This window comes from Aythya fuligula, chromosome Z (genome assembly GCF_009819795.1).
Source record: "Aythya fuligula isolate bAytFul2 chromosome Z, bAytFul2.pri, whole genome shotgun sequence".
In the NCBI taxonomy this organism is placed as follows: domain Eukaryota; kingdom Metazoa; phylum Chordata; class Aves; order Anseriformes; family Anatidae; genus Aythya; species Aythya fuligula.
Genome location: NC_045593.1, coordinates 14,857,258 through 14,869,286, shown reverse-complemented (window position 1 = coordinate 14,869,286; position 12,029 = coordinate 14,857,258). Strand labels below are relative to the sequence as shown.

General features: G+C 42.7%; 1 protein-coding gene and 1 non-coding gene across 2 annotated transcripts; both read left to right on the top strand.

Annotated features, from left to right (window-relative positions):
- Positions 1–3,077: 3,077 nt before the first annotated feature.
- On the top strand, positions 3,078–5,768 carry RPL37 (ribosomal protein L37). Its single transcript, XM_032206753.1, has 4 exons — positions 3,078–3,142; positions 3,853–3,988; positions 4,304–4,388; positions 5,645–5,768. The coding sequence occupies exons 1-4, from the start codon at positions 3,140–3,142 to the stop codon at positions 5,712–5,714; spliced, it is 294 nt and encodes a 97-aa protein (XP_032062644.1). The 5' UTR covers positions 3,078–3,139; the 3' UTR covers positions 5,715–5,768.
- On the top strand, positions 5,460–5,540 carry LOC116501237. The gene has a single exon (XR_004254393.1). It is a non-coding gene; the product is annotated as a small nucleolar RNA SNORD72 (small nucleolar RNA).
- Positions 5,769–12,029: the final 6,261 nt, after the last annotated feature.

The following is a 12,029-nucleotide window of genomic DNA, read 5'->3' as shown; positions in this document are numbered from 1 at the left end:
CTTTTATACCTTTTATAAATATTCTTTTATAAATATTACTAAATTCAGAGTGAGATTAGACTTCATTTATAACAAGTAGCTGTTAGTATGCAAGACTGTGGTTTTAAGGAGGCTGGAGTTCACAAGTGGCAGTGAATGCCATCTTCATACATGACCTGCATGGGGGCTAGGAGCTGCTGAGATGATACGGGGTCAGCCATGGCTCTGCCCATTCCATACCCTTTAAATTTCCAGCCGTCCTGAATACTGAAGAAGGCTGCGTGATGATACCAAGAGTCCTTTCCTAACAGGTTAAAAATATTTAAATGAACAAGATTATTTTTACCCCACAAAGGACAAGAATAATTCCTTTGGCAATGTATCCTTGCAGGCAGCCAAACCAACACACTGCTGTTGAAGGCTGTTGCTATGGTATCTGTCCAACATCTGTCCAGCATCTTACAGATTTCTGAGACCTAACGTGAAAAAAAGAGAAGAAAAGAGGCACCAGATGAAAGATGCATACCCAGGTTGCTGGGAAAATATGACCTAGTCCATCCTGTAGGACGAATTCATACTTAAAGAGTGTTTTTGTTTGTTTGTTTGGTTTGGTTTGGTTTGGTTTGGTTTTTTCCAGTGAGAGTTGAGAGAGATTTGTTTCTCACCTTTCACTACAGATGGACCATGGATGGACTAGATGCAATATATTTTCATCTAAGGGTGGAAATCTCCAAAGTGAAAGAAGTGAGGTGCCTGGGACACACCTTTGTGTGCCTGGAAACGATGCAGATAAAATCAAAATGGCTTTTTTTGCCCCATCTCTCAGTCCTAGCAGAAGTCAAAAGCCTTCCAGCACTTAAATCTGTGCTGAAGGAATTCAGTGGCAGGCCACACTCAGGAAACAAATGACAAATTAACATCAGAACAACTGCACAAGGCTGATTTGCACCAGAGCGAATATGCAACAGATGAGGCCTAATTGTTTTTGAGATGGTGCCATGGGCTGATCTCTTTTTCTGTACAAAGAGCTCTATATTACAGGGTTTCAATTGTCCACATGTTGTCAAAGAGCTCTACATTACAGGGTTTCAATTGTCCACATGTTCTTCATGGGAGGGCTCTTCACGGTTTGCAGGCTTATAATTCCACAATCAATGTTAAACAAAGTGGCTTTATCATCATTTTCTGATTTTCATTTAGGAGTATATGCATTGAGCTGGTGATAAAATAAACACAAATTTATGCAGCTTTCTCTTGTTATAAATGAAGATACAACTCAATCTGAATTTAGTAATATTTATAAAAGGCTTTTTATTTACTTTTTTAATTTTTTATTTTTATTTATAAAATAGCGCTGGGTGTGCGGGGAGTCTACACTCTAGCAACATTCACACACTAACATCGAACTTTCCAAATATACAGAACATGGCTTTTACATATTCATAAGTATAGAGTATGCCTATACATATGTACAGTCAGAAAAGATATCAATTGAAACATAAATATGGCAAAGTTTTCTGAATTCTGGCAAGGGTTTAACAAACAATCCTTTAAGTCTATTACTATTAATGTCCATGACTGGGGGAGCACTGTTGGGGTTGGTAATCCCAGTTGAAGTGCTCCCATATCTTCCGTGACTTCACTGGTTTCTCTCAGACCATATAATGGTCTTCATTTTCCATTCCTTTTCTTGATTACTAACACCAGAGAATTCCAGGGGTAGTCGTGGGAACAGTGAAGGCCTGCAGTGGCAGTAGCGGTTGGGGGGTGATGGTGCAGCAGGAGGATCGGTGGCCAAGACTGCGGCTCCCTCACAGCCTGGCAACCCACACATGTCTGACTGTGGCCCCACAGGGCTCTGTAAGGCCTCAGAGACTGCTCGCCAGGTGCTGAGCAATCCCACTGCAACCTTGTCGTTTTTAGTTGCAGAGTCCCACACCTTGACCTCAGTTTGGTCCCATATTTCAGGATCATAAACTGTCTGATTGTTAAGAAGGAGAATAAACCGTAAGGTTACCAGGACAGTCTTTGTTTCTAAGGACGTATGATTCCCCATAATGCGCAACTGCTTACCAGCGAGGGGCAGTTGTGTGCGCGGCTCCGCTTCTCTCAGCGTGAGCTTCTTTGCAGCTCCGGTGCGCCCATTTCCAGCGACTTTCTGTACGAGCTTCTCTGAGCGGTTTGCTGAGTCTGGCCGAACCTATCTTCATGAGGCAATCAATGTGCCTGCTGTTCCCGTCCTGGTCCCTGTTCTGCTAGCCTGTTCCTTTTCATTCCTTTTCTCTACTCCTTTATTGATGACATAACTTCATTACATCGTGTTGCCTTTTCATCTCAAGGACAGGCTCCCCTCTTATACCCTTCTCCCCACAGCAGTCCTTTTCCAACAACTGGTCAAACAACCTTGCATATTTCCAACAGTTGGTCAAACAAGCTTGCATATAACAGCAACAGCAAACCCCCAGCAACTTCCATGTCTTAAGGGCTGCAGAACAAGCAACCCCGGATGGCATGGCTCCTGAATCACCCTTCTTTGTGCCCTCTAAACTCTTTTACATTCCTGATGGCCTCATCGTTGAGTCTGATGTTATCACCAACCATGGGGCTTGTCGACCCCCATGGCCACACTCCTACATCTCCCCCTTCTTTATTAGCATCAACCATCTTCTTGACACGAATTATTACTCCATAGATCACACTCTGTGCGTGTAATTTTGCCCAGTACTAACTCTGATGTAATTCCCCATAGTCCCTAGGTCTATTGGAGATGTATGGTAGGAGAATACATGTGGCAGAGACGAATTAAAATCGATTTTTCACTGCTTATATCTGGTTTAATGCTTTAGACGGTATCACGGGAGCTGCATGCCACAGACAAGCAGACTCTCCACTGCTCACTTCCCCTTTATCACAGCCAAAAATGCCCCGCTCCTGGACGTTTAAAGTACCAGGAGCTCTCCCCAAGCCCCGCAGCCTAGGCATGCGCTTCTGGGGCGGCCGTAGCGAGCACAGCACAGCGGGGAAGGGGGCAGAGAGCGCCTGAGGGGCCGGGCCGGAGGGGGCCGGGCCGTGCTGCGCGGCCGCTCCCCCGGAAGCCGTTTCGGGGCTATAGCGGAAGGGAGGCGGGGCCCGGCCTCTTTGGTGCTGGCGGCGGGGGAAGATGGTGAGCGCCGGGACGGGGGCGCGGGGCATCGGCCGCCATCCGCCGCCACGCCGCGCCCGGCGGCACCGCGGGCCACAGAGGGGGCTCGAGGAAGCCCCGGCGCCACGATGCGGGCCCGAGCGGCGGCGTTGGGGCGGCCGATGGAGGGCACCGGCCTCGGGGCCTTGGGGCCTTGGGGCCTGGGGCCTGGGCCTGGGCTGGCGGCGGGGGAGGGGGGGGGGGGGGTTAGGGTCGTGCTGGCGGCGGGGCGGGGAGGCTGAAGGGACGGGGCTCGGTTGACCTGGCCGCCCGCGGTGAGCGTGGGGCAGGCGTGCGGGGAGTAAACGCGTTTTTGGAAAAATAAGTTTAATATTTGTTGGTGAGGAGGCTGAAGGAAAAGAGAAGGGCCTTGGGGGTAAACGCCGGGTGGTTTCACGTGGATCAGTGCAGAGCGGGGGGGGGATGGGGGCAGGGTGGTGGAGGGAAGGCCGAGGAGCCCATTTCTGAAAATGGAGGAGGCCTGCAAGTAAAACTGGGGGGGTGGTTTAGAGTTCAGCGTGGCGCTGACACACTGTGGCAGAGTCCTACCCAGCAGGTAATTCCTAATTAATACCTCAGAGGAGTTAGGGAACTTTTGCTGGTATTTTAGACAAAGTTATCCTTTGAGGTATGGATGTATCTATCAAGTGGTCGTGATATTTACACATGCAATGTCTTGAAATCTTTGTCAGACGAAGGGCACGTCATCATTTGGTAAGCGAAGAAACAAGACACACACTTTGTGTCGCCGATGTGGGTCCAAGGCATACCACCTGCAGAAGTCTACCTGTGGGAAATGTGGATATCCTGCAAAGCGTAAGAGAAAGTGTAAGTATGGAGCTTTTAACTGACTTGAGCTTAAGTACTTGCATTTCTCTTCAGTAGTTAGACTTTTTTTTTTTTTTTCAAACCAGGGAAAAATAGTCTGTCATCCTGGAATATTTGAAGCTTTTTTGAATTGAAATTAATACTGATTTAATTAATTTAGCTGATACTTCAGCTACCTTGCAGTATTACTACATAAAAATTGACTTGGTTTAAAACTTTTTTTCTTCCTGTTGCTGAATATTTGTGCCATTCAAATGTACTGTGCAGCAAATTATTTTGTGGACATCATGAGTAACAATAACTTCCATGTTCTAGATAACTGGAGCGCAAAGGCTAAGAGGCGCAACACCACTGGTACTGGTCGCATGAGGCACCTGAAGAAGGTTTATCGTCGATTCAGGTATGATGTTTCATTGCAAACTAGTATAACATGAAATCTTACGTGGATTTCACTTTATTCTGAAATCCATCTTGATTTGTAGTTAACATGTTTAGTTAGCACACTTAATGTGGTATGGTCTTCCTTTTAAAATATATCATGAAATAAAGGATGCCTTATGTAATTGGTAGCATATTCCTTTGAGGTTATAAAGCTTACCATTAGTAATACGTGGGCTGTATAAAAAGCTCTGATGTTTCTTTTAAATGCAGGTAGTGCAAAACAGAGGGTATTGTAATAAAATGGCCAAACTTTAAAAGATACTGCAAGTATTTGTGAGTCAGTTAGGTTGCTGATTGCACTCAAGTGTGGGTTTTTATAAGGGAATTCTTGAAATATGTTCTAATCCCTTCACTTAAATCCACAAAAAAAAGTTGAGAATTGAAATACTTCTGTAGTCGCTCTGTTACCTGGGTGGACTCAGTTAACAGTAAGTAGTTATAATACCAGATTGTGTTCGAGGTTTCAAGATCTTACTATAAAGCAGAGAGTTGTACTTATGAAGTAACGTAGGGGAAGGTACTGTGCTGTTAAATTAAGAATTCTTCTTGTAATTAAATCCGTGTTCTAAAACAAAACTGTGTAACTTCTGGTCTAGTAAGTCCTGGAACTAGGTGTAGTAGAGGGATCAGTTTTGTAGTTTTTTTTTTTTTTTTTTTTTTTTTTTTTTTTAATTATCACAGTCCATCCCAGCAGCAGCCAGAAAATAGCTCTTGTATAACTGCAACCTCTGTTCCACCAAGTGTGGCTGAAATGGAAGTGTCATTTCCTGACAGCAAGCTTGGGGCTGACTCTTCTGTCATGCCTGTGCTAATTTTTGGTTGGAAGCACGGAGAATTTCTGTAAGAAATTGACTTGATTTTTCAGTTCTAACAAACTGAAACGTATTGTTGAGTTGCTTAGTAGAACTTAAAATATGGGATGCCTTCAGCTGATGTTCTGGATCAGTCTCACTGTTTGCCCTCAGAAATCTTCCTATTTGAAGAAGTCAAAATTAACAGAAGAAAGAAAACCATACCACTAATTCCAAACAGCTTGTCAATGATGCTTCTTACTAAAAATGTCTGAACATATGAACTTCATAGTGATTTCAGTGCATTACTGAGATAAGCTGACAAAAAGATGATAAACTTGATCTGTAATATTAATTATTAGAACAAATGACCTTGAGCAAAAGTATACCTTTTAAAAAGCGGTAACTGTATTTCTAATTGCAGGAATGGATTCCGTGAGGGAACCACACCGAAGCCTAAGAGAGCAGCTGTTGCAGCCTCCAGTTCATCATAAAGATTCATCTATTTGCTAAAATAAATGGTCTTATCCAGATAATCTTGTACCTTTTATATGTTTTACTTTATTGAAATACGGGATTCCTGAAAATACATATACTTAGAAACAAAATTTCTTAAGAGGCTTTATGTGTTACTTGAGACGTGACTTGCAGGTGAAATGGAATGTTGGCACTTGAAACTTGCCTTTGAGTTTCACTGTGTCCATAAAGAACCCTGAACATGCGAGCATCTCTGATGAGTCTCTTAGCATGGAGAATTTATTTCTAAAACAGTAACTTCTATAACAGCTCTTCAGTGCTGTTCTAAGACGCAATAGGTTAAGAGGGATGCTCAGTCTTAGACATCGTTCACTGTTCTGTGGGCTCTGGAAGGCTACAAAGAATACTGCATATTCAGTGGGTTGTTGCTCCAGGGAGGGGGAGAAACTCCCAAATCTGGAGGGGCTTATTGCCAGATGCAAAGGGATGGGAGATAGGTCATCAAGGCAGAAGTTACCCAAATGGTCTTGAGAACGGCAGTGTGGAAAGTTGATGCAGACAAATTATGCTGGGTATAAACAAGTAATAGTAAGGTACATAAGTAAGTGGGTTATATTTGAATTATGGACTGATACCTGATAAACGTGCATCCTGCATGGTGTTGCTGGGTCACTTGGCTTGTTTCAAGCTATCAACCTTTCAAAAAGTTCCTCATAGCACAAAGGATGGTAGTCATTGGATGGGTTTAGAGGATTTTGAGATGTCGAAGACAAAATATAGAGTGGCAGTGTGGGGGAAAACCTGATGTTTCCTTGAAGCGTTGGCCTGTTTTTTATTCCTTTGCTTTCATCACTGATCTCAAAGAATTGCAGAATGGTTTGGGTTGGAAGGGACCTTAAAGATCTCCCAGTTCCAAACCCCTGCCATGGGCAGGGACACCTCCCACCACACCAGGTTACGCAAAGCCCCATCCAGCTTGGTCTTAAAAACTTCCAGGGATGGGGCATCCACAGCTTTTCAGGGCAACCTGTACCAGAAATTTCCAGAGATAGCACACAGCTTTGTCAACAAATGTGTCAGCTAATGTAAATCATTAAAGAAATTTTCAGCAAGGTTTGAAACTGGGGTGTATACAGCTAGAGTGCCTTTAAAAGACACATAGTTTGTGTGCTGGATAATTTAATGTATCTACTTAGGCTGTTTATAAGCAAGAGAAAATTTGCTGTTTTTACCTTAGCCTGTAACAAGCACTCTGTTATCAACTGGTCATCTGAGAGATGTAAGTGTAAGTGTTGAGGTTTTAAAATAGATGTGTATTGCACATAAGTACCTGTGTATTCACAGGTCTAAGGAATTCCTCTGAAATGTGCTTCTTGATGAGCTACCTGAAAATGAGTAAATAGACAAAGTAAGTGTACATGCTTTTTTATTAGAACATCCCCTCAAAACATCTTAAAACAGGAGATCAGCAAGACAGCAGAGGCTTGGTGAACAATACTACTGCACGCATTCTGAGTGGAAATTAGAGCCTTTGTGTTGTAAACTGTTCATCCTGTAACCTGAGACTTGTTTCAGCACCCTGTTACACTGACACAACACGATACAACACTGCAAAGGCAAGTGCTCTGCCATTTGATGCTGCTACCAGTTAGTTGCTTAGCATTAATTATGTTACACTGTATTGTGCTCCTGAAAAACAAGCATTTGTAATAACATAGCATTTGTAATAACATACAATATGTAACAACATACAATAACATACAAAAAAACAGTGATTGAAACTTGAAATGACTCACAGTAACCTTTAAACCTACAAACTTTTTCCAGAGATATTTCTACCTGCAGTAAGAACAAGTTCTCTGTTGGAGCAGTTTGACAGCATTTTCAACTGCTCTTAAAATGCTTTGGGGTTATATTAAACCAAAGAGCTTGGTTAATCACCAACACATAAGTTATAGTTAGACTACAAGTCAGCTTTGTTGGACATAGATTCTGAAGCACTTCATTTGTAGTGTTTCCTTAAATGCTGAAAACTTGAAGTTTGTGCTTGTTCTTTTTAGCATTTAGGTAATCTTTTGTTGAGATCGCGTTCAAATAATCTTAACTTGAGGGTTATCCATTAGAATTGAACCCCTGCATAGTGCTCACTGTAGTTTACATCAGTCCCTTTCTGTACAGAACTATTACCATACAGTTTGTTTATTTTTGCACCCTTCAGACTGATACACATGCCACAGTTAACCTAAGAGACCATTACACAGTATTATCTAAATTGTTTCCAAAATCACAAAATGTCATATTCAGTGTTGCAAGTCTCACTTTTCAGACAACACTGTATCAGATGATTTAAATGAAGGTTTCTTACGGAGAGGTGTTTGAGCAACTGTGGTGGCAGAAGATTAATCACTTTTGGTATGTCTAGCTCCAGAAGTGTAATAGCATGCTAGAGTTTAAAAAGGGATCCTTGTCAGCTTGACCTGAGGGTCAGAATGTTTTTTCAGTCTCCAAATTGTAAACAGGAATTCTGCTTAGTGCCATGGAGCAGTATTTCATCTGTGTTGCTTCATAATGTAAATCGAAGGGATGGTGAGATCTGACACAGCAGCTGAATGCATAGTGAACCATACATACCGGACAGCTAACCAGGGAGCCTCTTTAAGTCCAGAGCTCTAGTTTTATAGTAGGGTGATTTTGCTTTTCTTATTATGGTCTTTTGAGGGTAAGAAGGAACAAATGCATAGAACAGTACTAAATTTTATTAGTTGCAGATGATAAAATTAATGCAATCCCTTAAAGGGAATTTAGACATTTACTACTGTTGTACTGCCTGCAAGTACATGTAAATAGTAGTACCTATTTTAGATCGCATGTGTGCACTGGCAAACCCTATGTCACCTGTATCAACAAGAGGTTGTTGCCTCCACAACAGGAACAGCTGAAGATGTTTCTATGATCCAGTGTGCTGACATATAGTGGTGTTAATTTTGCTTTAGGTAGGAGTCGTGACTAACTCCTCTGCTGCTGTATTGATAGGTAGTATGGACACCAGTCCAGCTACTTTTTTTTTTTCACAATGACACAACAAGATTTACTAGATTTTAGTGGCTTCCTGGAAAAGGAAGGGGCAAAAGTGAGGAAACTGTTTGGGAAGAAGTATTAGTCACTTTTTCCTTATGAGTTTACGTGAAAATGGTTTGTGCTTTGATTCATGACGATGATGTTAAGATCTCTCCTAAATTACTTTCTCACACACTGCCTAAATACTACACTGGATTCTTAAGCTTCTCTCACCCTAACTGAGAACCTTTGAGGTCTTGACACTACATACATACTACAATACAAATGTGAGAGGGTTTTTAGCTCAAAATACCAAATAACTTAATTGATGTTATTTCTCTTACTCAGAATGCATATAAACTCCACTGCCACATCATGGGGCAGTTGATGTAAGATGTGTCCATAAAAACATAAAGTTAATCTCCAATTTCTGGGTTTTTGTTGTTGTTGTTTCATGAACTAAAAATAAATATGTTAGTGCAGCAGTCCTCAATTCAGGTTGTGTACAAGTTGGCCAAACTCTGTAATTTCTTCCTGGAAACAGTCATATTTCTTGTCCGATGGGGAGATCAATGTTCTACTGCTTTCCATGGAGCGTTACTTTCCCAGTGTTTTTATCCCTAGGGACCAGAAAACCATGGACTATGCCTCCTAACAAGGTATTTTGTATGTAGGACAAAGATCCTACATTTAGGTATAGGGAAAGATGCTAAAGGACAAACTGAGTTTTCTAATTGCAATTAATATGGGATAAATAACGTTTTTCATCATACTTTTTTTTCTCATGGTAAGCTTACCTAGTGATTCTCTGCTGTCAAATATGCAAAATGACTTTCCATTAGAATTCAAGATATAATTAATCACTGGGATTCTGTCATCCAATAAGGAACAATTACAGGAATTATTTTCAACTATTTTATCAAATACATACACTCTTACTATGTGCTCCCCGTATGCCCTGGAAATACTGGTAGAAAATTTCAGGCTTTTTGCTTCAGTAGTCGCAGGTGGTCCCAGCTATCCCTTGGTTCAAGCATCCCCTACTGAGCAGCATTAAACTCTTGCAGCCATTTTTTCCTTGTTTTTGTATTTCTGTGGCTTCCAGCAATGGTTCATGCTTCTCTTGTGTGGTTTCTTCAAGGACAATGCTGCAGGTTTCTCAAATATGAATCTATTAATCAGCTTCCTGTGGAAAACATTTTCAACAATGTCTAACCCTGATGCTTATTATTCTGCTGTGGGATATGGGAGGTTGTAGTGGGTTTACATGGCAAGGTTTTGGTAGCAGGGGGCCATAAGGATGGCTTCTGTGCAAAGGACCTAGAAGCTGCCCCACGTTAGGTAAGGGCCCTGCTGCTGACCAGAGCCGAGTCAATAAATGATGTTGTTTGCACATCTGTGAAAGCTTATTTCTGAAAGGGGGAAAAACAAACCAAACCAAACCAAACAAACAAAAACAACACTGTGCCACACAGCAGCTGGGAGAGAGAGAGGAGTGAGAAACAGCCTTGCAGGCGTCAAGGTTCCATGCTACAACCCATGGAGGAGACCATGGTGGAGCAGGCGGACCTGCACTGACGGAGGCTGTGGCTGGTGGTGATGAAGGAGACGTTGAGGAGGCAAGGACAATCCCCAGACAAGGACTGTATATTTCAAAACAAGACACTGGAACTCATGATAAGGAAGCGACAGACGGACAGAGAAACAAATGTAAGGACTATAAATCTCGAAACTGGACATTGGAATTCATTATAAAGATACAACAAATGGAAGAATTAGCAACAACCAGCTCTTGCAATTAAGAAACATGCCAACTCAGCAGATTCCTGGCCAAAGGTGAAAAGTACACTGTGAGGAAGACTTGGGGTCTTCCTCCCAAAGACCCCTGCCCACGTCCCAAAGACCCCTGCCCACAATTCTTGGAAGGCTCTACGCAGGCGCAAGGTGCCAAAAGGCTAATTAGCATGAGAAGCGAGGGAAGGCGGGGATAGGTAATGAATATGTATAGGCGCTTGTAGAATATTGATAGATGGATTGTATAAATTCAAGACTGCTTTCTGCTTTGGGTATGCACGATAGGTGGAGAGATCCCCCATGCATCCAGTGCTGCAATAAAGAATATACCACTTAAAGGAATTTCGGCTTCAATCTTTGAATCAGTGGAAGACCCCTGCCAGAGCAGGTTCTGGGCTGGACCTGTAGCCTGTGGAGAGGAGCTCACACTGGAGCAGGGGGTCAAGGGGGAGCTGCTGCCCGTGGGGGAGCCAGGTTGGAACAGTTTACTCCTGGGGGATGGACCCCGTGGTATGGACCCATATCTGGGGCAGTTCTTGAAGAGCTGCTGCCTGTGGGAGGTCCATGCAGGATCAGTTCAGAAGGACAGCATCCCATGGGAGGGACCCCACGGTGCAGAGAAATAGAGTGACCAAGAAGGAGCAGTGGAGATAAAGTGCCATAGACTGACCACAGCCCCCATTCCCTGTTGCCCTGCACCACTCGGGGGAAGGAAGTAGAAGAGGGTGGATGGGGGGAAGGTGTTTTTAATTTCTTTCCTTTGTTTCTCACTTCTCTAGCATGTTAGTAAAAGGCTATAAATCTTACTGTCTCCCTACTCTGAGTCTGTTTTGCCCATCATGATAATTGTTGAGCAATCTCCCTTATCTCAGTGCTTGAGCCCTTTGATTCATATTTTCTCTCCCTTTCCCTTTGAGGAGGGGGAGTGAGAAGGTGGCTGTGGTGGAACTCAGCTGCCGACACAAGTAAAACCGCCACAGAGGTAATGGTGCTGGATAAAACATGTCATGGAGTAGAAAGTTAACTTTACATAAATCAACATGAAATACTTTTTATGTTAGCACTTTTAAAGCTAAGGTCTCATTTTATTACAGAATTGAAATTCAAGTAAATTAAAAGCTTTAATTACTGCTTGCTAATAGCTCTGAATTTGTTCTGCTCTTCCTTAAGAAGAGAGGATGCCCAGATGGGAACAAAGCCTGATGCTCGCTCATTTCCCTCCAGTGCTGTACATATGCTGAGGATCTGTTAGGGACGGATGGGAACTGCTGCAGAAGACAGGAAGTTCTGCTGCAGAGATCAAAACTACACAAAGAGAACTTGCCAGATTTCTGTACTCTATTCTTCACAGTTACACGAGCTAAAAAAATTGTACGACCATATGATTCTCAGTCCTCCTAGTGCTGAACAGGAGCAGTGAAAACAAATTAGAATTTCTGTGGAAGTACTTCTCTTTAGATGATGTCCAGAAAGGGCAAAAC

Excerpts from the sequence above, each read along its gene's own strand:
- RPL37 (XM_032206753.1), top strand. Across the intron at positions 3,989-4,303 it reads TGCAAAGCGTAAGAGAAAGT|ATAACTGGAGCGCAAAGGCT; the intron begins GTAAGTATGGAG and ends TCCATGTTCTAG. Across the intron at positions 4,389-5,644 it reads AAGGTTTATCGTCGATTCAG|GAATGGATTCCGTGAGGGAA; the intron begins GTATGATGTTTC and ends TTCTAATTGCAG.